Source organism: Myotis daubentonii, chromosome 11, assembly GCF_963259705.1.
Source record: "Myotis daubentonii chromosome 11, mMyoDau2.1, whole genome shotgun sequence".
Taxonomy (NCBI): domain Eukaryota; kingdom Metazoa; phylum Chordata; class Mammalia; order Chiroptera; family Vespertilionidae; genus Myotis; species Myotis daubentonii.
This window is the reverse complement of record NC_081850.1, coordinates 51,855,472-51,881,774: the sequence shown is the minus strand read 5'-3', so window position 1 is coordinate 51,881,774 and position 26,303 is coordinate 51,855,472. Positions and strand designations below refer to the sequence as shown.

The window sequence follows — 26,303 nt, the reverse complement described above, 5'->3', positions numbered from 1 at the left end:
ACAGGAACAGACACTGGTGCTGTAAGTCTGGGGGGCTCCAGGATAGAGGCAGGATACTACTTCAGCTCCAGAGGACTGGGACTTCTCTCTGGCTGATCACACACCTCCCCTCCCCACCAACCAAATGCTCACCTGCTCAATATTCTCTCCTTTTTTCTTCATGGCTCTCAGGACACACTCATAGGAGTAGCCCATGTTGACCACTGTCTCCACACACTGCCGCTCACTGGGGGACAGCGTCTGCAGTTCAGAATAAGCCTGGGGACAGCTGGGAGTGTTGGGCACTTGTGACACTGAGAATTTAGGAGGTGTGGCCTAGTGGTGGAGAAACAAGAGGATCAAGGCAAGAAGATGTGGACTCCCAAGAACCAGGAAAAATGTTTCAACAAATTTTTATTTTTTATGTGGGCATGGGGTTAGGAGACAGGGAGTCTGCTGTCCTACAAGCAAGTCCAAAAGACTTGTTACTGAAATGGCCCAATCTAGGGGTTTGCCATTTTTGACATTAATCAAAGCCCCAGTCGAAGCAGTCTACCTGGGAGAAAGGGCCAGGTTGCTGGCCAGACATCTTGAAGAGGAATGAAGAGCAGTGGGGAGCTCCAGCTAAGGAGAGAGAAGCTGGGAAGACATCTCTGCAAGTGTGGCTGTCCTCTACCTCAGCCCACCTTGCAGAATGAGAAAGCACCACAAGAGCCACATGCCCTTCCATCCCAAATCCTCCAGGCTTGATTTGAAGTTCTGAGACTGCCCACAGGACTGAAGCCCAAGCTGGCTGCTATGATTTCTTTCCAGAGCTCCATTATCCCTTTCTTGGGCTGTGAAGGGATCATTCACCTCAAACACCCCAAACTCTGGAGCTGCCTCTTCCAACAAGGTCTCTATCCTCATTTCTATCACTGGGCTGCCCACACATGGTTAGCTCAGGGACCGAGAGCTTTGAGGGTGCTCCACCTTTGCCCCACACTGTGCTTCGATTCCCTGCTACAGCTGCTGTCCTACAGAGCCAGGGTTGAAGAATATTAGCCACACCAGGCTGTGCCTCAAGGACTGGAATGTGGAATGCACTGGCTATAGGCAGCCTGCTCCCTGCCACCCAATCTTACTAACCCCAGTCTTGATTATTGGACAGAATCCCATAATTAACTCCTCCCATCTCTTCTGATAATGACTCAGGCCCAAGGCATGAAGGCCAAAGGACCAAACTACCATGGGAACAAGGTCACTAGCTGTTCTGCAGTTTGGCCCAGCTCCCAAGAACCAGGAAAAATGTCTCAACAAATTTTTATTTTTTATGTGGGCATGGGGTTAGGAGACAGGGAGTCTGCTGTCCTACAAGCAAGTTCAAAATTATAGAGCTAAAACCAGATGCTCTCCTCAAAGTCAGCTGGGAAAAGCCAAGATTACAGGCCTCAAAATCCATTGTTTCCACCCAACCATTTAACCCACAGTCACAGGGCTCAGTCATTAGGTTACAGGAGTCGATACACAGATCATAGGGACTGGATCACGCCAATCTGGCCACTTTGCAGGCCCCAAGATTGTCTCTCCAGGGTCAGACTCTGCCTGGGCACAAGAATACCAACAGCCAAATAGCATTTTGGTCACACTGGTGGCACAGTACTTTTTGCATCAAAGTATATTAATGTGAGCTCCTAGAGGTTAGTTACCAGGCATTTCTGAATCCTGGGGGCCTGGCTATATGGGCTTGACACAGGGCTCTCATCAGTTAAAAAATGGAGGTCTATTAGCATTTTTCAAAGGGGGAATTTCATTTAACACAGCAAACTGACACTGATCCTCCCCAAAGCCTACTAAAATAATAAAAACTATTAACTTTTAAGGTCAAAGAAACAGAGGGAACAGCAGGGGAAAATCTGAAGCTAAGAGGCAAGGTAACAGAAGCAATGAAATTAAAAGTGAGAAACAGGAGAGGGGTTCAGTATTTGGAAGCAAGAGGTACTGCTGGGATAAAGCAAGAGCACAAAATGAGTGCTCAGAGCAGTAAAAACCTCAGGCAATAAATACCTTTCCCACCCATCTTCACCCTCCACAGGAGGCAGAAGGCTGTCTCTAGAAAATGAGAACCAAACAACAAAAAGGAGGTTAAGACACCAGGCATAGCATACAGCAGAGAGAGGGACAAGAACCAAAACAGGGATTAAGTAAAAGTCTATAGCAGCCTTACCCAAGCTTCCTTAGCCCTCAAGCACAATTCTCTGGAGAAATTATAGCAGCCACAAAGACCTTCACATGTTGACATTTTGCAGAGCTCCCCTCAAAGCCAATTAACTTTCAATCTACAGTGGGGCCTTGACTTACGAGTGTCCCGACTAACGAGTTTTTTGAGATACCAGCTGTCTCTGGCCGATTTTTTGCATTGAGTTGACAGAGTAATTTGAGTTAACGAGCTCATTAACGAGCTCGGTCTCAGAACTAATGAGCTCGGTCTCGGAACGAATTAAACTCGTAAGTCAAGGCCCCACTGTATGGTGAAGTTTAACAATCAGCAAGCACAGTGGGAAGAGATACTGGCTAGAGTTAAGTCAGGCAGTTTTATACTGGACTCAGAATAAAGGCACATTATAAGATTGTTCTCTCAAGATGATCCCATGGATTTCTCAACTATTAAGATTAGCTTAGCCGAAACCGGTTTGGCTCAGTGGATAGAGCGTCGGCTTGCGGACTGAAGGGTCCCGGGTTCGATTCCGGTCAGGGGCATGTACCTGGGTTGCGGGCACATCCCCAGTAGGAGATGTGCAGGAGGCAGCTGATCGGTGTTTCTCTCTCATCGATGTTTCTGACTCTCTGTCTCTCTCTCCCTTCCTCTCTGTAAAAAATCAATAAAATATATTAAAAAAAAAAAAAAAAAAAGATTAGCTTATGTAAACACTAAAACATGTAGTCAAAATCTGAAAACTAAGACCCAAACATTGGGCCTAAAATAGCCAACAAGAACCAAATTCCAGGAATACTTCCCTGGGAGTTCCTAAGTGTGTGTACAGCCCAGATGACCACACCATCACCTCCCCCTGGCCTGAAGTCACTGACTATCTTGGAGGAAAGAGCTTCTCTCACAGAGAAAGGTTCTCACTGTGGGTTTCAAAGACTCATACTAAGAGAGAGGGCCAGGATGGAAACCAGGCTTTGCTCCCTGAGGGTAAGGGTCATGACTTCCTTAGAGAACGGTTCTGTTTCTATGGGCAGCAAGTTCCCAGGCCAGCAAGAAACAGAGCCTCTCCCACCCTAAAATGAATGGATCCAAAAGAAACTCCACAATCAGGTGGTTCAAAGAATGATGAGTGTTCTGGTTTGAGAAAGAGCTGTCATTAGTTCATCTAAATGGTTACTATAACTTTAAGGGGAGTCAGGGTGGGGAGGTAGCTGAGGATCCCTAATCCTTCCCAGAGTGCATTTAATTTCTAAAATATACAGTACATTACCCTAGCCAGTCTGGGTCAATGGATAGAGTGTCCGCCTGCAGACTGAAAGGTCCCAGGTTCAATTCCGGTCAAGGGCACATGCCCAGGTTACAGGTTCAATCTCCAGTAGGGAGTGTACAGAAGGCAGCTGATCAATGATTCTCTCATCATTGATATTTCTAATCTCTCCCTCTCTTTTCCTCTCTGAAATCAATAAAAAAAATTTTTTTTTAAGTTTTTTAAAGAAATGCTGCCCTGGGGAGTCAACAGAGTGCCCCCTAAAGTCTCTGAGTAACTGATTTCTAGAAGATAGCACCAGAGTATTTTGTGTTTTTGTTTGTTTTTCTTTTTGTGTGAATCCTCACTGGAGGATATTTTTCCATTAATTTTTAGAGACAGTGAAAGGGAGTGGGGGAGAGACGGAGAGAAGCATCAAAATGAGAGAGATACTGGCTGCCTCTGCAACTTAAGGTTATGTGCCCTTGATCAGAATCGAACCCGGGACCCTTCAGTCCAAGGGCTGACACTCTATCTACTGAGCCAAACCAGCTAGAGCCCATGGAAATGTACAAGCAGCAGTGAGCTCTCTGACAATAGAAGCACTGAAACAGAGACAATAATTCACCAAGAATGCTATTGCTGGGACCTTTCTCAATGTGCAGGCCAAGGCTCATCCTTTTACCAACTAATAGCAGGCTTCTTATGGTGTCTGAGAGATATCGCAACAATACAATCAGGCTCCTTTCTGGCTTTAAATACTGTCTTTGATAGGCTTTCATTTTAAGAATCTGTGGACTGGCCCTAACCGGTTTGGCTCAGTGGATAGAGTGTCGGCCTGCGGACTGAAGGGTCCCAGGTTTGATTCCGGTCAAGGGCATGTACCTTGGTTGCGGGCACATCCCCAGTAGGGGGTGTGCAGGAGGCAGCTGATCAATGTTTCTCTCTTATTGATGTTTCTAACTCTCTGTCCCTCTCCCTTCCTCACTGTAAAAAAAATCAATAAAATATATATTTAAAAAAAAAGAATCTGTGGACTGGTCAAAGAAACAGGGAACAGCAGGGGAAAATCTGACGTCCATGGTTTCTATCCTAGAACGCAACAATGTATATACTCTGTGACAAAGCAAGCTCACCTCACATGCAACTTTTTGTGTGTGTGACAAAACCAAATTTTCTAAAAGATCATCTGGTTTTGTCACACACACAAAAAGTTGCATGTGAGGTGAGCCTATATTTGGAGGTGACGATTCTTCTGTGCACACAGACGAGACAGAGAGGGAAGGCATCTGGGATATCATATCAGAAGGGGTCAGGGCTGGCACAAGACGCAACTCTCTTATCAACTCATACTTAAACATCAAATCTCAATCCCCACCTTCCCCTCTCTCTCCCTTTGGAGAAAACAGTAAAATTCTTAGCAGAGAAAGAAAAAAAGGAATTGCACCATTAAAACCAATGTGTTTAAAGTGACAAATTTCTATGTTTTTCTTGGACTTCCAATACAAATTATCTCCCAGGTACTAAAGCACCACCCAGTCTGAAAAAACACCCACAAGTTGGCTGAACCATGGTACACACAGGAACCAAATTTCAAGGCAGAATGAGGTAGGGAAAAAATATAATGAAGAGTACCAAGCAATCTTAAAAAAAACAAAAAAACAAAGAAGGTAATAGGAAACAGTTAAAGGGTACAAAAAAAGAAAGCCTTTAAAACAATGCAAACACAAGATATGCACCACTGAAAAGAAATTGCTTAGGCAGGAACAAGCCCACATCAACTCGAGTAAGGTGGAGAGCTAATAATCCTTGTCCTCAGGAAAATAACCAGAACTACATATACTTATGTATAAGCAAGGTCAATCTGGCCATGCCCATCTTGCCCTAAACCTTAAAAAGAATGTGAGGATGGCAACTGCTAAGCAGAATTTACAAATCTTTGGAGCTTTAACTTAGGGGGATTTAAAAGGCTTACCGTGGAACCTGTATTTGGAGGTGACGATTCTTCTGTGCACACAGACGAGACAGAGAGGGAAGGCATCTGGGATATCATATCAGAAGGGGTCAGGGCTGGCATTTCTGTGCCACTGTCCAAGTTCAAAGTTGAAAGCCCAAGACTCTGATGCCCACTGAGCTCACTGGCACTGCTTTGGGTGGAAGGCTTTAGGGAATTCTGGAACGTGCCATTGCGGAGACAGGATGTGCTATGGAAAGTGCTTGCCAGCTTGGCTGTTTTCTGATTACTGTCATCAGAGTCAAGTTTGGGGAAGGACAGGGATTTAATATTGCTTACTGCAGGAATGGGGGGGAGGGACACTTTGGAAGACAGCGGCATCTTTTCACAGTCGCCCAACTGTGGTAAGGTTATAAAGCCATTGGGTTTATGAAGAGGCTTGAAATCTAGCGTTGCCCGCTCCAAGGATGCCAGGACTTCTTCATCCTGTAACACAGACCCAGAGCCACCTCTGGGCAAGTTACTGTCCAATAACTGAGCCATAATGGGTCCAGTGGTTCCTACCAGAATGTTTCTCAGTTCTTCCTTCTCATCAATAGTTTTTAACTCAAGATTATCAAATGGGTCTTCTTCACACTCAAAGTCAGCAGGATTGAAATCTGCCTTTGTGTGGGGTGGGCTGAGAACTTTCTGTTTCATGGTACTGCTGTACCGAGTCGGGGTGAGGATGCTGTTGTGCTGTAAGGTGGCAAGGATGGGGTTAATAGGAGGTGGCATTGTGGCTGTACTGTGAGTCTTGGAGAAGCTCATTTTGTTATCTCCCTCTGGGCCACTCTTAGAATTCACTTTAGCTTCTGCTTCCTCAGCCTTCCGCTCTGCTTCCCGCTGGGCTTCATGGATTTTCTTAATATCTTCAGCCCACTCAATGGTTTTCTTTTCCAAGGAGAAGTCATACTGCAAAGATATATCAGAGAAAGAAGATGTAAACCCAAGTGGCTGCCCCTCCCCAATGCAGCATTTCAGGTGTATTGGATGATCTACACTCAAGAAGACTAAGGCTTCCTAATCTTATAGGATTTAATCAAAGTATGCTCCCAGATTACTTCTAGAAATTAACTAAAAAGAGCTCCCACCACCTCGAGTCCTATGCACCAGGCCAAATGTTACAGTCACATTCCCTTGCTTCTCTCCCCTCAGGCTATGTCCCTTCCTAGATTTCTTCATTGGTGGCTCAAAGCTCAGCCACCAGCTCTATGATGCTTTGCTGATGGCCTATTCCTTCCTCTGAAGTCTTACAAAGATTTGTCTCTATCATTTGATGCAGAGCACATGTGACCACAATAGCTTTAATCTTTCTCTAAACCAGGGGTGGGGAACCTTTTTTCTGCCCAGGGCCATTTGTATATTTGTAACATCATTCGCGGACCATACAAAATTATCAACTTAAAAATTAGCCTACTATATTTGGTCAAACATTTAATTAATGCCTTGGCAAGGCCAGACCAACCAAGTGATTTCACAGGCCTTTATGGCCTGCGGGCCAGATGATCTCACCCTTGCTCCAAACACTTCCCTGACAATATCACATGCCTCTCATGGGCAGCAAACTGGGCTTTAGGTCTTTAGGTCTCTATTATCTAGCACAAATGCCCTAATAGATCATGTGCTGGATAATAACAGTCCCTAACATTTAAGAAGCACTTACAAAGTACCATGCATGACTTGAAGCAGAGTTTATGCAATAACCCTAGATTTTTCAACAACCCTTTAAAGTAGGTACCACTGCCCAAGGTAATAAAGCTATTAAGTGGTAGAGCCTGGATTTGAACCCAGGCAATCTAACTAAATATGCTTCTTAAAACCACGATCAACTTATAATAAACAGATAGTACTCTAAGTGCAGGAAAACTGCTTATTAAGAAATCTAGACGTCCTAACTGGTTTGGCTCAGTGGATAGAGCGTAGGCCTGTAGACTGAAGGGTCCCGGGTTTGATTCCAGTCAAGGGCATGTACCTTGGTTGCAGGAACATCCCCAGTAGGGGGTGTGCAGGAGGCAGCTGATCGATGTTTCTCTCTCATCGATGTTTCTAACTCTCTATCCCTCTCCCTTCCTCTCTGTAAAAAAATCAATAAAATATTAAAAAAAAAAAAGAAATCTAGACATATTCAAATTAAGATTTTACAGAGCAAATTGCGTAAGAATTTACTTAATGGATCCTTAACAATACCCTAAAGCAGCCGTGGGCAAACTACGGCCCGCGGGCCGGATCCGGCCCCTTTGAAATTAATAAAACTAAAAAAAAAAAAAAAAAAAAAAAAAGACCGTACCCTTTTATGTAATGATGTTTACTTTGAATTTATATTAGTTCACACAAACACTCCATCCATGCTTTTGTTCCGGCCCTCCGGTCCAGTTTAAGAACCCATTATGGCCCTGGAGTCAAAAAGTTTGCCCACCCCTGCCTTAAAGTATACAGCTCAATTTACAAAAATTTCATTTGCACACCTGAAAAAATACACTCTTATATGAAACTAAATCCACCCAGGGATAGGAGGAAAAACCTTTGATGTTCACCCTAAAGCACCAAAGCTAATCCATGTCTTCTGTGCACATTCAAGGTTGGAGACACATTAAGAGTAAAAGAAGGGGAAAGGAGAGAAAAGAGTAGAAGAAACCTCTGGTCATTCCCAAGCCTTCCAGCTTCAAACTACACAAGAGAAGCCTGGAAATGCGCATACCAAGTTCACTTACACCCGAGCCAGCTGCTGGGCACCAGAAAGACACCTGAGGGTTGCAGTGCTTCCTTTCTATCACTAACAGCATAGTCAGAAAACAGCACTTGGGCAAAGACTGCTGCTTGTAACTGTGGAGGAAATCCAATTTTCCAAGTGGTTTCCTCCATCAAAAACTGAGGCTGTAACCAACTTCCTGATGCCTGTAAACATAGGTGTCCGATGTTTTATTCCCAAAAATAATTGGAAATTTCTTTCCTTTTTAATAAAAATCTTTACCAAGCTTTTGGTTTTTAACTACTAAAGTAATGAAGAATACATGGAACATAGAAAAATACAGGAAAAAATAGCAGAAATATTACAGTGAAAGATAAGTGTGTGGTTTGAGTGTACTATAATAAACAGTAAAACAATTATGGAGTATTAGAAACCAGAATAAGCATTATAAGTGCATTATTTTGTTTAATCCTTACAATAACTTTAAAGGTAATTATTCCCATTTTCCAGATGAGGAAATGGAGGCTTGGGAGTTTAAGCAATCTATACAAGATGATTCATGGCAATTCCAGTCCATGATTGAGTGACACCAGAATCCACTCTAAACCTTTACACTAAGGGCCACCCCCACTGCTGTGGCTACCACTACCACCGCATTCAATGAAAGCTTTCTGGACCCTGGGTGCAAGGGTTATGTATGTTTTTTTCACTGGCTCCCCTTGATGAATTTTCAGCTGAAAAATGGAGTTTGTACTACCATGTAAGGGCAAATAAGGCAAAGTTACAGGAAGCTGCAAGTTAGCTGTCTATGGTTCTAGGTCTGATTCTTCTCTGTACTGGGAGGGATCCAGCACCAATACCACAGCCAAATTCCCCATGGAGACCCCAGGCAGTCAAAATTTAATGCTAATCTGCAATTAGAGAACAAAAAAATTTCAGCTGGCCCACACTGGAATAGAGCTCAGAGCCTAGATTTCCCTTTTTGTTACTACTGGGAGCTATGAGTATAGTGAACACTGATCAAATAAACAGAAAATTCACAGCATTCAAAACAAGTTTTCTGAATGGGTCAACGAAGTGGTGAATAATATGAGAATAAAAGATGGAGGTGTACAGCCTAAGTGCCCATCAGCAGATGAGTAGATTACAATGCTGTGGTACATCTACACAATGGAATACTACGCTGCTGTAAAAAAGAAGGAACTCTTACCATTTGCAACAGCATGGATGGACCTGGAGAGTATTATGCTAAGCAAAATAAGCCATTCGGAGAAAGATAAGTATCACATGATCTCACTCTTTTGTGGAATATAATGAATAACATAAACTGATGAACAAAAATAGATCCAGAGACAGAGAAGCATTGAACAGACCATCCAACCTCAGAGGGAAGGCGAGCGTGGGGTGGGGTAAGAGATCAACCAAAGGACTTATATAAGCATGTAAGTATAACCCATGGACGCAGACAGTAGGGGGATGAGGGCATGTGCTAGGGGGTGGGAACGGCTGGGGAGAGATCAATGGAGGAAAAAGGAGACATATGTAATACTTTAAACAATAAAGAATTATATAAAAAAAGATGGAGGTGTTTTTTAATCATATTGCTAATAGTATCCTACACAGAAAGGTGTTTACCAAATATTTGTTGTTGCAAACGAAACAAGGTAAAACATTATAAGGGAAATCTATATCTTTTCTGGTCCAATAGTCTCCATACACAAAAGGAATATCAATCAATTCAGTATTCAAAAATATATAAGATACTCAACATCATTTAGTAATTAGGGACATGTACATCAAAACCACAATAAGAGACTATTACAGAAGAGTGTATAAAGACAGACTATAACAAGAGCTGGCAAGGATATGGAGGAATTAAAACCCTCGTGTAGTGTGAGTGTGATAAAATAATGCAACCACTTTGGAAAACAGTCTGGCAATTCCTCAAAAGGTTATAGTTACCATATGGCCCAGCAATTCCACTCCTAGGTATTTACCCAAGAAAACTGAAAGCCTATGTCCACACAAGAACCTGTATACAAATGTTCATAGCAGCATTATTCCTAACAGCCAAAAAGTGGAACCCACTAAGATATGTATCAACTGATGAACAAAATATGGTATTATCGATACAATGGTTTGTTATTCAGCCATAAAAATAAAGTACTAATATTTCATTCATACAACATGGAAAAACCTTGAAAACATTATCCTAGGTGAAATAAGCCAGTTATAAAAGGCTACATGTTGTATTATTCCATTTATATGATATGTCCAGAATAAGCAAATTTATAGAGACAGAAAGTAAATTTAGTGTTTGCTAAGGGCTGGGGACAAGGGAAAATAGGCAGTAACTGTTAATGGGCACTGGAGTTTTTTGGGGGTGATGAAAATGTCCTGAAATTAGATCATACTGATGATTATATAACTCTGAATATATTAAAATCCACTTATCTGCACTCCTTAAAGGGTGATTTTTTTGGTATGTGAATTATATCTTAGTAAAGCTGTTATTTTTGAAAACATAACTGAAATATTCCCACTATGATTACTCACTGCATATAGACTGAAAGATACAACAAAGAATCCTTTTTAGAATGACATGCTAATGCCTCATTAAATCTCCCATAAACAAAAAAACTTTGAAAAAAGTATATTTAAAAAAATTTTAAGTCACAGGAAGAAGTTTGAATTAGTGTACTGTTTTTCCACCTGACTCCTTCTCTAAACTGTAAGTTCCTTGAGGACAGCGATTAAGGCATTTCTCTCTATCCTCAGCCTAGCAGAGCACCACTCAAAAGCAAGCATTCAATAAATGTGTACTGAAGGAAGAAAGGAAGTCATATAACATAGGGCTCTTTGCTGTTTTCAAGAATTCTATATATACATTTATATGTAACTGAGCTTTAAAGATGAGAAGGTTCAGAAAGAAGCTTTTGAGAAGATGGCATTTCAGCACAATTCTAGAAGAGCAACAGCTTTTAGTACGGTGAGAAAGAAAAAAATACCCCAAATGGAGATAACAGATCATGAGAAAAAGCATGTTATATACCCAGTATGTTCAACAAATTGCTAGTAACCTAGTTTGGAGGGAACATGGATAGACTAGACAGTAATGGGGAGACACAACAGAGAAAAATGTTATCTAACTCGAGTGACAGAGAGATAATGATATTAATAAAGAAAAGGAAAAGAAGTAAATAAGTAAGATAGGCAATGGGGATTCATTTTGGACAAGGCATAGAATTCCAGGATATACAATCTAACACATTACAAAAGATCTGTAATAGATATATAGGTGTGTGTGTGTGTGTGTGTGTGTGTGTGTGTGTGTGTGTGTGACACAATGTAAGCCAAGCAATAAAAAGCTATAAGAAAAACAAATAAGAGATATGAGAATGGGGTTTTTTTTCTATGTCACTAAACATCCAATTCTTACTCATTAAATTTTTAAATGCACTGAACTTTAACTAAATATCACCACTTACCTGTACTTCTCTGACAACCTGCAAACAATCAGGCAGGGAGAAGCCAATAGGTAGACCAACTTTAGCTGGTGTTTTGAATTTGTCTCCTATCTTAAATGGGACATCATCAAGGTAACTGAAAGTCCCTACAATCAAAAATAAAGTAGAAAATATCAGCAAAAATCTTATTTGTTTTGCTATAAACTTATGTCTAGGATACAACATTAATATATGCTATCCTAAGACTAGAAGTTCCTTCTCTGACTGCTTACCTTCTCTCCTGACCTCTAAAGAAAAATCCTACTTGATCTTATTAGGGTTTATTTTCAATTATACATAGTGTAAAAGCCAAAGTACTCAGAGGACTAAAAGATCTCCTCAATGCTCATAACCTCTCTCCCTTCAATTCCTAGTAGTTGCCTCCTAGCTCACACTGCACTAAGTCACAGTCATAACTGGTTCAAATGCAAGTCAAAAATTCTGCACTGGCTGCTCTCTCTAACTGGGATGTTCTTCCCTCAGATATTCATGTGACTTATTCCATTACCCCCTTAAAGTATTTACTCAAATATTACTATCTCAATGAGGTTTACCCTGACCACCCTATTTAAAATTACTACCCCAGCCCTAACAAACTGGTTTGGCTCAGTGGATAGAGCATCGACCTGCCGACGCAAGGGTCCCAGGTTCGATTCTGGTCAGGGGCATGTACCTTGGTTGCGGGCACAACCCCGGTTGGGAGTGTGCAGGAGACAGCTGACCAATGTCTCTCTCTCATCGATGTTTCTAACTCTCTATCCCTCTCCCTTCCTCTCTGTAAAAAATCAATAAAAAATATATATTTTTAAAAATAAATAAAATTACTACCCCACCCTTACTGCAATACTCCCATGTTACCATCTATCTTTTTCCCATAGCACTTACTCCCTTCTAACAAATTATATAATTCACTTTATAATTATACTTATTGTGTATCTTGCCCAATGGAACGTAAGCTCCTTGTAGGCAAGTATTTAAGATGATTTTACCCACACTAATGTAGTCTCAAAACCTACAACATTGCCTGGCACATATTGGGCATTTAGTAAATACTGTTGAATTGATGACAGAATCTCCACAAAAGAACCTCTTTGATTAGGATTTCTCTACTTCAGTAGGAATCACTTTTTAATTACTATAAAGAATTACTCGTTTTTTTGTTTTCAAGACTACATTCTGGATAGATGTATAAATATTTTAAGCACAGCACTTATGAAAAAAGGAAAGCCCTGAGCAATGTTTCTCAGTGGTTAGAGTGTCTGCCCACATACCTACAGGTCACTGGTTCGATTCCTGGTCAAGGGCACATATCTGGGTTGTAGGTTAGATGCCCGGCCCCAGTTGGGAAACAGGGGGAAAGCAACCAATCGATGTATTCCTCTCACTGAGATGTTTCTCCCTTTCTCTCTCTCTCCCCTTCCCCCTTCCACTCTCTAAAAATCAATGGAAAAAATAACCTTAGGTGATGGTTAACCAAAAAAAAACAAAAAAGGAAAACCATCGGAATCAGATTAGGGTTATCAAGAGACATAACTAAATGGCTTTAACTCCCTAAAGGTTGTCTGCCGACCTAGCCAGTGTGGCTCAGTGGTTGAGCATCAACTTATGAACCAGGAGCTCACAGTTTAATCCCCAGTCAGGACTCATCCCCAGGTTGCTGACTCAGGGTGCAGACATGATACCCAGTAGGGGGCTTGGAAGAGGCAGCCAATCAATTATTCTTTCTTATCATTGATGTTTCTCTCTCTCCCTCTCCCTTCCTCTCTGAAATAAGTAAAAAATATCCTATAATATAAAAGGGTAATATGCAAATCAACCAAAGGGCAGAACCAGTCACTATGACACACACTGACCACCAGGAGGCAGACAGACGCTCAACGCAGGAGCTGCCCCCTGGTGGTCAGTACCCTCCCACAGGGGGAGTGCCGCTCAGCCAAAAGCAGAGCTCACAGCTGGTGAGCACAGTGGCGGTGGGTGGTGGGAGCCTCTCCCACCACCGAGACAGAACTAAGGATGTCAGTCAGACATCCCCCAAGGGCTCCCGGACTTCGAGAGGGCGCAGGCCAGGCTGAGGGGTCCCCGTCCCCCCCTGAGTGCACAAATTTCGTGCACTGGGCCTCTAGTATTTAAATAAATAAATAAAGGTTGTCTGTCTATCACAGCTGAATAATACAGAAAGACCAGGACACCATCACAGATTTATAGAGTCAGACAAAATGAGAGTGCCTCTTATATGACTCTCATTACTTATACCAGAGGTGGGAAATGTCTGGCCCACAGGCTGTACAAGGCCCACGAAATCATTTGGTCTGGCCCTGCCAAGGCATTAGGGGTGAGTTAATGAAATGTTTGATCAAATATAGCAGGCTAATATTTAAGTTTATAATTTTGTATGGCCCATGAATGATGTTATAAATATACAAATGGCACTTGGCAGAAAAAGGGTTCCCTACCCCTGATCACTCTAAACTGGACAATGGGTTCTTTCCTGGACCAGGTTTGTGGCTAAGTTACTGGTAGACCATCACAGACAATGAAACATACTTGATAAAATGAATTTTGACCCTAGCCAATATGGCTCAGTGCATCGGCCTGTGGACTGAAGGTTCCTGGGTTTGATTCCGGTCAAGGGCATATGCCCAGGTTATGGGCTCGATACCCAGTAGGGGCCGTGCAGGAGGCAGCCAATCAATGACCCCCAATCGGGGGCATGCAGGAGGCAGCCAATCAATGATTCTCATCACTGATATTTCTCTCTCTCCCTCTCCCTTCCTCTCTGAAATCAATAAAAATATAAAAATAAGTAAAATAAAATGAGTTTTGCTTTTGGAATATTAGCAGCTACTAAAATAAGGTTTATTTCTGAGCCTCACACTAGTGTGTATTTTCTTGAGTACTAACAGACAGAATAAAAAACAATATACCTTTTCCATGAAGATGACTTCTTTCCCTTCTAAGAACTCTATAGATTTAAATACCTAGCAAAGTCAAGATATATTTGTAGTCTTGTCATCATTTCCAATCTTGTTGCAGATATTAGTCTGATACACCTGAAACCCTCCATCAGGAAAAAGACCCCTACTCTCCCCCTAGCTGGAATCAAAACATTCTGTCATTCAACTTGCAAATTAAATCCATAAGTATTCAATTTAATAATTTTTCTGGGGCATAACCATAATTATTAACACTAGGAAAATTTCCAAATTGGTCATACCCTTTTAAGTGCTGTTTTCTCAGCTGGCAATACCTATCACATTCCCACCCTTATTTACTTGATTAAAAAATTTTAGTCCTTTAAGAATGAGCTTGCCCTGGCTGGTTTGGCTCAGTGGATAGAGCGTCGGCCTGTGGGCTGAAGGGTCCTGACTTGATTCCGGTCAAGGGCACATGCCTGGGTTGTGGGCTCGATCCCCAGTGAGGGGCATGCAGGAAGTGGCCGATCGGTGATTCTCTCTCATCATTGATGTTTTTCTTTCTTTCTTTCTTTCTTTCTTTCTTTCTTTCTTTCTTTCTTTCTTTCTTTCTTTCTTTCTCTCTCTCTCTCTTTCTTTCTCTCTCTCTCTCTCCTTCCCTCCCTCCCTCCCTCCCTCCTTCCCTCCCTACCTCTCCCTTCCTCTCTGAAACCAATAAAAATATATTTTAAAAAAGAATGAGCTTAAGAACACCCTCCATCTCAGAACACCTAATTCATAACACCTCAGGTCTTACCTCTGTGTTATTAATAGTTCATTTCCATTGATAATATTTATCAAATGATGAGAAAGAATCATTGATCGGCTGTCTTCTCCATGCCCCCTATGGCAGATCATACTTCCCCCAGAGACTATAAGTGATCATTTAAATATTCCTTAGTAAGGAATAAATGTCTCATCTCCACATCCCCCAAGTTCAGTATAATGTCTGGCAGATGAGATTTTGCTCAATAAGTGAAGAACAAATAAAGAAGACATGGTCTTATACTTCTTTCATATTTAACTCTCAACCCCACACTAACTCACATTCAATTAATATTAAAATTCAAAATTATTTACCTAAAGTGGCAAAGCTAGTCATGAAAATGTTTTAATAGAGCAAGACACAGCACATTTGTAAGATTCTGGACAAAGTCACAAAAATGTAACAGGTGAAAAAAAAAAATCACCTAGCTTGCCAACAAAACCAAGTGCTGATTACAACACTAAAACCTTCTGCCACTTATAAAATGCTTTATGCTATCGAGATTAAAAACAAAGCCCTTTTTAATTTTAAACCATTTTTATCTGTCTTCCATGAAAATGAGTGCTCAAATGTTCCTGAAAGTTATATTCTATCTTTGGCTAGTACCCTGATTAATTAAAAACAAAGCTGAAATTAGCATTTTCTAAGCAGTACTGGAAAGAATAAAATCAAGTTAACAATAAAAAAATTAAGTATTTTGCTTAAAATATGATACATATTACAAAAAACCCTATCCATAGTAACACACGCCTATACAATATACAAGTATAAGAAAATCTATCCACATTAATCCTAACAAAATTTTCTTAAACAGTTCCATTATATGGTAATGAAAAATTTGAGGGAGGGGGGCAATCTATAAAAAATACTAAAGATATCTGAGAATGAGAATATCTTTCAAGAAAGGTGTTCAGTTTCCTTGGAAACGATAACAGTGTTACATACACTGATGACTTAATATTCTATAGATGGAATTAGGCCCTGGCTTAGGGACAGACAAGATCAACTAGAACACCGTTAAACAACTAACTTAGCACCAATTACAGGTATCTACTTTAAAAAGTAGTTTCAGCCTGGCCAGCATGGCTCTGCATTTGCGCGTCAACCGAATCAGAAGATTACGGTTCAACTTCTGCTCAAGGCACATGCCCAGGTTGCAGGCTTGATACCCAGTGTGGGGCATGGAGGAGGCAGCCAATCAATGATTATCTCTCCCTCTCTGAAATCAATAAAAGTATGTTTTAAAAAGTAAATAAAATAAAATTCAGTTTCATTTCACTAACGTCAATGCTATGGTGATTTAGCACATCCCCTAACCTTCCCTTAGTCCTTTAAACTTTGTTAACAGGGATTGAACGTTGTGTGATTATTGGGAGGAGGGGATAGAAATAAAGAACAAAAAGGCATTTAAAGCGATGGCAACAACAAAAAACAACCTTTTGAATAATGGACATTTTGAATAATCACAATTCTGTGAGCATTACAAAGAATATATTTTGCAAATACTAGTATAACCATGCCTTAGGAACTATTCATTTTTTTCAATATATCAGAATATCTATTTAAACATATCAATTTCTTGTTTTCTCAATACATTTTCTTTTTAAAACGGATTCAATAAAAACTCAACCTACATGGACCAGAGAATTAAGCATTGTGGCTATTTCCTGGCTCACCCCAAACACCTTTAGTTTCAGTCTTTATTACTGAAAATCTTTCTAAAACGTCCAAGCCCATTTTCCTATGTTCAATTTAGAAAACGAAAGTGTATCTCTGATAACTGCGGCTATGGCAGTCCTTGAAGTCAGGTTCTGCACATCACTTTGCATTATATCATGGTGGAAGAGACTGGGCTGCATGTGTAATGACTCATTATAAATTCTGGGAAGGCTTCATTCTGTTCTCTTTCTTTCTAAATTGCTAATATGCTTATGATCTTGTGACCTATTTGTTTCTGAAAAAAAGGCTACAATTCCATGTGGAAGAGAAATTCCTAATAGAAGGAAACAAATGGATTATGCTTAATTCTGGTTTTACTATTAATTCAAATTCATCCAAACAGGTTTTGAAAAAGAAGAACAGAATAGATCAAACTTAAAATTATGTGGAAAATTGCAATTTCATGATTGGCTATTACTACCTTAAAGGCTAAATCGGGTAACACTTGCAAAATCTGATGATAAATAGATAGATAGATAGATAGAGTGGGTCTCTCTCTCTCTCTCTCTCTCACACACACACACACACACACACACACACACACACACAGATCTGCTCAGAGAATGTAAAGTAGGAAGGAAATGTTACTTATACCCTAACAAAAACAAGCCAGATAACCTGCAAAATGAGCTTTTTAATATACACTATAAGGCATTCAGTAAAAAATAAGACACACAAAGAAGCAAGAAAACATGATCCATCAAGAAAGGAACCAGTCATCAGGCTCAAATCCAGAGATGGCTAAGAAATTGGAATTATTAGAGTTTTAAAATAATTTTAATAAATATGTTAAAGGATCTAATGGAAAAGGTAAACGTGTGAGCAGAAGGGGAATTTCAACAGAGATGGAAATATAAAGAGACAACTGGAAATGGTAGAAATGAAAACAATGCAGTATCAGAAAAGAAAATTTTGATAGTTCATAAGCCAGGCTATTCACTAATCAGATGATAATACTCAGCAGAGGAAAGAATCAGAGAACTTAGGTCAAAAAAAATTTTTTTTAACTGAATGGTGCCTGGCCAGCTGATTGGAGCGTGTCCCATACACCTAAAGGTTGTGGGTTCTACTGTCTAGTAGGGGCACGTTCCCTAGTCAGGACACATAGCTAGGTTGCAGGTTCGATCCCTAGTAGGGGCATGTTCAGGAGGCAACCAATCAGTGTTTTTCTCTTTCTCTCCTTCTCCCTTCCTCTCTAAAAAGCAATAAAAACATATCCCCAGGTAAGGATTTTTAAAAACATTTTTAACTGAAGAGAAACACAAAGAGAGAAAAAAATGAAACAGAACCTTAAGAGATCTCTGGAACATTATCAAACAACCTAATGCATATGTAATTAGAGTTTCAAAAGGTTAAGAGAAAGATAATGGGGCAGAAGAAATGTGATGAGATAATGGCTGCAAATTTTGCAAAAGTGATAAAAAAAAAATCAACCCACAGATCGCAGAAGTTTAGCTAACTCTAAGCAAAATAAATACATAGAAATCACACCAAGGTACATAATAGTCAAAATGTTGAAAACAAAAAATAAAGAGAAAATCTTGAAAAAAGGGTGGCAGCATATTAACATACAGGAGAACAATTAAATGATGGTCAACTTCTCTACATTAACACTATAAAGGAGAGAACCAAGATGGCAGCGATATAGGCAGACGTGTCCCAGGTCGTGTCCCGGAGCAAATGGAGTGAGCAGCTGAAGCTAGTAACACTCACACCGAATTGGCGAAATTGCTCAGCTGGTGAGAGGGTTTGCAGCCGGGAAGAGCAGAACTCCCCTGGAAAGCAGATCCAAGCAACAGCAACCTCCTGAGCACCACATCCTCTGCTGAGGAACAGCAGCTGTACGTGAAACCTCGCCCCACCAGCCAGAAGAGCCACCACAGCTGTGAACAGCACCCACCAGAGGAGCTGCTGACAACTGAAGAGCAGCTGCTACCGCAACCGCCCGAAGAGCAACCACAGACCAAGGAGTCACTGCCACCAAGGGAGCAACCACTGAACAACTCAACGTCTAGATATGTCAGTGAGATCAAACATGGGTAGACAAAGAAACCCCCAAAGGAAAGAGAAGGAGGACTCTCCAGAAAAGCAGCTAAGTAATACAGAGGCATGCAACATGACAGATAAAGAATTCAGAATAAGGATCCTAGAGTGCATAAACCGGATGGAGGAAAAAATCGACAACCTCTGCAAGAAGCAAGAAGAAACAGATGAAAAAATCGATAACATATGGAAGAAGCTAGAAGAAACAGATGAAAAAATCAACAACCTAAGTAAGACCCAAGAAGAAATGAAGAGTGATATAGCTGCAATGAAAAACTCCATTGAAAGTATCAACAGTAGACTAGGAGAAGCGGAGGACCGAATTAGTGAATTAGAAGACAAGGAAGCAAAACACACCCAAAATGTACTGCAATTGGAGAAAAAAATTAAAAGACAGGAGGAGAGCCTAAGGGAGCTTTGGGACAACATGAAACGAAACAACATACGAATAATAGGAGTACCAGAACAACAGAAGGATGAACAAGGATTAGAAAACCTACTCGAAGAAATAATATCAGAAAACTTTCCTGAGGTGGGGAAGAAAAAAGTCACACAAGCCCAGAGAGTCCCAAACAAGGTGAACCCGAAAAGACCCACACCAAGACACATCATAATCACCATGGCAAATGTTCAGGACAAAGAGAGAATCTTACAGGCTGCAAGAGAGAGACGGAAAGTTACATACAAGGGATCTCCCATTAGATTGTCAAATGACTTCTCAACAGAAACACATCAGGCCAGAAAAGAATGGACTGAAATTTACAAAGTGATGCAAAGCAAAGGACTGAATCCAAGAATACTCTATCCAGCAAGGCTATCATTCAAACTTGAAGGGGAAATAAGAAGCTTCAGAGACAAAAAAAGGCTAAGGGAGTTTGTCACCACCAAGCCAGCAATGCAAGGAATGCTAAAGGGACTGGTATAAAAATAAGAAATAAAAAGCTCAGAAAGAAAACAGCCACACAAAAAAAGAAATGGCTACAAACAAGTACCTTTCAATAATAACTTTAAACGTAAACGGACTAAATGCTCCAACCAAAAGACATCGAGTGGCTGAATGGATAAAAAAACATGACCCATACATCTGCTGTCTACAAGAAACCCACCTCATTAGAAGGGACTCACACAGACTGAAAGTGAAAGGATGGAAAAATATCTTTCAGGCAAATGGAAAGGAAAAGAAAGCTGGGGTAGCAATACTTATATCGGACAAAATAGACCTCAAAGTGAAGGCCTTAACAAGAGATAAGGAAGGCCACTTCATAATACTAAAGGGATCAATACAACAAGAAGATATAACCCTGGTAAACATATATGCACCCAATGTAGGAGCACCCAAATTCATAAAAAAAACTCCTGGAAAATATCAAAGGAGAGATCGACAACAATACAATCATAGTAGGGGACTTTAATACACCATTGACAGCACTGGTTAAGTCCTATAGACAAACAACCAGCAAAGATACAGCAATCCTAAATGACTCACTAGATCAGATGGACTTAATAGACATCTTCAGAACACTTCACCCCAAAGCCAGAGAATATACGTTCTTCTCAGGTGCTCATGGGACATCTTCAAAAATAGACCACATATTGGGTCACAAGCAAAGTATCCCCAAATTCAAGAAGATTGAAATCATAAAAAGCGTCTTCGCAGACCACGATGGCATAATATTAGAAATAAACTACAATAAAAACAACCCAAAATACTCAAACACCTGGAAGCTGAATAGCATGCTATTAAATATTGATTGGGTTACCAATGAGATCAAAGAAGAAATTAAAAACATCCTGGAAACTAATGACAATGAAAACACAACAATCCAAAACCTATGGGACACATTGAAAGCAGTCCTGAGAGGGAAGTTTATAGCTCTACAGGCCTATCTCAAAAAACAAGAAAAAATGGTAGTAAATCATCTAACTCTACAACTCAAATAATTAGAAAGAGAGCAACAAGAAAACCCCAGAGTGAGCAGAAGGAAGGAGATAATAAAGATTAGAGCAGAAATAAATGACATAGAGACCAAAAAAACAATACAGAAAATCAATGAAACCAAGAGCTGGTTCTTTGAAAGGATAAACAAGATTGATAAACCTCTAGCCAGACTCACCAAGAAGCAGAGAGAGAGGACCCAAATAAATAAAATCAGAAACGATAGAGGCGAAATAACAACAGACCCCACAGAAATACAAATGATTGTTAAAAAATACTATGGACAGCTTTACTCCAACAAACTAGACAACCTGGAGGAAATGGACAAATTCCTAGAAAAATACAACATTCCAAAACTCAATCAGGAAGAATCTAAAAATCTCAACAGGCCAATAACTATGGAAGAAATTGAAGCAGTCATCAAAAAGCTTCCATCAAACAAAAGCCCAGGACCAGACGGCTTCACAGGGGAGTTTTACCAAACATTCAAGGAAGAACTAAAACCTATCCTCCTCAGACTACTACAAAAAATTCAGGAGGAAGGAACACTTCCAAGCTCATTCTATGAAGCCAGCATCACCCTAATACCAAAACCAGGTAAAGACAACACAATGAAAGAGAATTACAGGCCAATATCCCTCATGAACATAGATGCCAAAATCCTCAACAAAATCTTAGCAAATCGGATCCAGCAGTACATCAGAAAGATCATACACCATGACCAAGTAGGATTTATCCCAGGGATGCAAGGATGGTACAATATCCGCAAATCAATAAACGTGATACATCACATAAACAAATTGAAAGAAAAAAACCACATGGTCATATCAATTGATGCAGAAAAAGCATTTGACAAAATTCAACACCCATTTTTGATAAAAACTCTCAGCAAGGTGGGAGTAGAAGGATCATACCTCAACATAATAAAAGCCATATATGACAGGCCCACAGCCAACATCATACTCAATGGACAAAAACTAACACCATTTCCCCTAAGAACAGGAACAAGACAGGGATGCCCCCTCTCACCACTCCTGTTCAACATAGTACTGGAAGTGTTAGCCATTGCAATTCGGCAAGAAGAAGAAATAAAAGGCATCCAAATTGGAAAAGAGGAAGTAAAACTGTCCTTATTTGCAGACGACATGATATTATACATACAAAACCCTAGAGATTCCATCAAAAAGCTACTAGACTTAATACATGAATTTGGCAATGTAGCAGGATACAAAATTAATCCCAAGAAATCTGAGGCATTTCTATACACCAATAGTGAACTTTCAGAAAGAGAGATTATAAAAACAATCCCGTTTACCATTGCACCGAAAAAACTAAGCTACCTAGGAATAACTTAACTAAAGAGGTAAAAGACCTCTACTCAGAAAACTACAGTACGTTGAAAAAAGACATAGAGGAAGACATAAACAGATGGAAGAACATACCGTGTTCATGGATTGGTAGAATCAACATCATTAAAATGTCCATACTACCCAAAGCAATCTATAAATTCAACGCACTTCCCATTAAAATACCAATGGCATACTTCAGAGATCTAGAACGAACTCTCCAAAAATTCATCTGGAATAAAAAAAGACCCCGAATAGCTGCAGCAATCCTGAAAAAGAACAAAGTAGGTGGGATCTCAATACCAGATATCAAGTTGTATTACAAAGCCACTGTTCTCAAAACTGCCTGGTACTGGCACAAGAATAGGCATATAGATCAATGGAATAGAATAGAGACCCCAGAAATCGGCCCGAACCAATATGCTCAATTAATATTTGACAAAGGAGGCAAGAACATACAATGGAGCCAAGATAGTCTCTTCAATAAATGGTGTTGGGAAAATTGGACAGATATATGCAAGAAAATGAAACTAGACCACCAACTTACACCATACACAAAAATAAACTCAAAATGGATAAAGGACTTAAATGTACGACGGGATACCATAAAAATTCTAGAAGAATCCAAAGGCAACAAAATCTCAGACATATGCCGAAGCAATTTCTTCACTGATACAGCTCCTAGGGCACTTGAAACTAAAGAAAAAATGAACAAATGGGACTACATCAAAATAAAAAGCTTCTGCACAGCAAAAGAAACCATCAACAAAACAACGAGAAAACCCACTGTGTGGGAAAACATATTTGCCAATGACATATCTGATAAGGGCCTAATCTCCAAAATTTATAGGGAACTCATACAACTTAACAAAAGGAAGATAAACAATCCAATCAAAAAATGGGCAAAGGACCTAAATAGACACCTTTCAAAAGAGGACATTCAGAAAGCCAACAGACATATGAACACATGCTCAAAGTCACTAATCACCCGAGAGATGCAAATCAAAACAACAATGAGGTACCATCTCACACCTGTCAGACTGGCTATCATCAACAAATCAACAAACGACAAGTGCTGGAGAGGATGTGGAGAAAAAGGAACACTTGTGCACTGCTGGTGGGAATGCAGACTGGTGCAGCCACTATGGAAGACAGTATGGAGTTTCCTTAAAAAACTGAAAATGGAACTCCCATTTGACCCTGTGATCCCACTTCTAGGAATATATCCCAAGAAACCAGAAACACCAATCAGAAAGGATATATGCACCCCTATGTTCATAGCAGCACAATTCACCATAGCTAAGATCTGGAAACAGCCTAAGTGCCCATCAGTAGATGAATGGATTAGAAAACTGTGGTACATCTACACGATGGAATGCTATGCTGCTGTAAAAAGGAAGGAACTCTTACCATTTGCAACGTCATGGATGGAACTGGAGAGCATTATGCTAAGTGAAATAAGCCAGTCAATAAAGGAAAAATACCACATGATCTCACTCATTCATGGACAATAGAGACCATTATAAACTTTTGAACAATAATAGATACAGAGGCAGAGCTGCCTCAAACAGATTGTCAAACTGCAGCGGGAAGGCCGGGGAGGGTTGGGGGGCAGGAGTTAGGGGGGTAAGAGATCAACTAAAGGACTTGTATGCATGCATATAAGCATAACCAATGGACATAAGACACTGGGTGATAGGGGAGGCTAGGGGACTGTCTAGGGCGGGGGGATAAAATGGATACATATGTAATACCCTTTGTAATACTTTAAGCAATTAAAAAAAAAACACTATAAAGCATTAACAGATGAACATTTAAAACCTTTTTCTATAATATAAAATACCTTTTTTATTACTAATCAGTAAAAGTATTTCAATATCTTAGCAGAAATTAAACCAAGAGCAAAATGCACCTCTTTAGAGGTTAGCTAAATGGTCATAAATTGGACAGCTTTCAAAGGAGGAAGTTTACTTTTATTAAGTCCAATTATAGGAACATGTTTTCCTAAATTAGAATCTCAAGGTACTTTTTTCAGATATTAAGAAAGTACTTTGTTGAAATATTTTTTAGAATCTCTTAAGTCACTTCTGGAAAATAACTTTTTTCAGATGAAACAAGTAGTTAATGAGCTAAAAATTAAAGAGGATTGCCCTAGCTGGTTTGGCTCAGTGGGTAGTGTCTGCCCTCAGACTGAAAGGTGGGAGTTGATTCAGGTCAACAGCAAATACCTAGCTTGACCCGAATCAACCCTGGCTCCCAGCCCCCACTGGGGCACATGCAGGAGGCAACCAATCAATGTGTCTCTCTCACATTGATGCTTCTCTCTCTGTCTCTCCCCCTCCCTTCCACTCTCTCTAAAAATCAATGGAAAAATATCCTCAGATGAGTATTAACAAAACAAAAAATTAAAGAGGATTGACACTTTAAAGCACTATAATCCAAGAAAGGCCTGATTTAAACTAAGCCAAGGGTTTGTAATGCACATAAGGACATTATTTTTAAAGGTCTTTGAAAAGTAACTGTTTATATCTCTCATTGTGCTATTTAAGAACACAGTATATGGTTATTAATGACAATGGAAGAAGTTCAACCTTGATTGGAAAGAAGGTAATCAAATATGAGTCATAAGCGCAGCACAAGAGCTGATCAGCCCAAATATGTAAATAGAAAAAAGGCATTTTCATGAAGCAGTTACCTCCTTGTCCACACCCCAAAAGCCCTAGAAGACTTACACACACACACACACACACACACACACACACACACACACACACTGACCCCTCAATGGACGGAATATCTAATTTAGGGGGAATACTCTAAATTTTTATCAGATACTCTTTTGAACAAAAGATACAAGTCTAGCTATATGATGCTAGTCACTAAAACTGAAAAGATCAAGTAGCAAGACACAACATAACTGGGGTTCCCATTTTTTACCATGCATTCTACATAAGTAGGCCAAGAAAGCAAGTCTATGTAAAAGGAGAATTAAAATGGATCATATTCACAAAGAAAACAGTGAGGAAAGTCTATTTAGCTTCCTGAGAGATGGAGAAAATAGTTTTCGATTCTAGTCAAGGGCATGTATCTTGGTTGCGGGCGCATTCCCAGTAGGGGGTGTGCAGGAGGAAGCTGATCGATGTTTCTCTCTCATTGATGTTTCTAGCTCTCTATCCCTCTCGCTTCCTCTCTGTAAAAAAATCAATAAAATAAATTTATTTTTAAAAAAGATTGCCTATTATTCTCCAACTATTACCTTTAATTTCTATTTCTTAAACTACATGATATCTAAAAATAAGATTCTTAATCTAAAAACCCAACCAAAGTCACTGAAACTCAAGTAGGAGCTCAGAGTATTAAAGCAGAAGAAGCCAAAGAGAGAAAGAAATTTTTTTCTCAAATTTTACTCAGGTAGAATGTTTCATTCAACAATAAAACTCTGGTTAGGAATGTAAGAGAAAGTTCCTAAAAAGCCTTTATTGATTAGACAACCTAAGATTATAGTCTCTCTTTTTTTTTTTTTTTTTTTTTTTTTTGAAGGAGCAGCCACTGGTTTTTATTAGTCTCTTACTGTCCTCATTGTGTACTCTGTAGAATTCTCCAGGCTCCCTCAATACCTACATTTTCTCAAATTGGTACCAACCAGTGAGAATTTATCGATCCCGAGTCCCAGCCCCTCACCATCGTTCGCCCCAGCACAAACACCCGACCCCGACTCCCCGCTCCCCAGCTCTAGCCTTCAACCCGCAGGGCTCAGAATTCCAACCCGGAAACCCGGCCCAGATTATAGTCTCTCTAAATGGTTTAACGGAAACACATAACCTGGGGTCCACCTTATTTTCACTCCAATCAAAAAAGGAGTTCCCTAAGGTTAAAGATAGAAAGCTTTTCTTTTTAAATAAGACTCTTAGTTTAAATTTTTAATTTTTGCTATT

General features: G+C 40.0%; 1 protein-coding gene across 7 annotated transcripts in view; it reads right to left on the bottom strand.

The window, feature by feature from the left end:
* Positions 1-26,303, bottom strand: part of UBAP1 (ubiquitin associated protein 1) — a 46,140-nt gene that overhangs the window by 2,962 nt on the left and 16,875 nt on the right. For 3 of the 7 annotated variants that reach the window (XM_059657165.1, XM_059657166.1, XM_059657167.1), the window contains exons 3-5: positions 11,590-11,714; positions 5,392-6,324; positions 133-315 (exon numbers count right to left, since the gene is read on the bottom strand). In XM_059657165.1, the coding sequence (XP_059513148.1) occupies positions 133-315; positions 5,392-6,324; positions 11,590-11,714 (1,241 nt within the window). Of the gene's footprint in view, positions 1-132; positions 316-5,391; positions 6,325-11,589; positions 11,809-26,303 lie in introns of those variants that run through there. The other 4 variants (XM_059657169.1, XM_059657170.1, XM_059657164.1 and 1 more) reach the window with 3 other exon arrangements.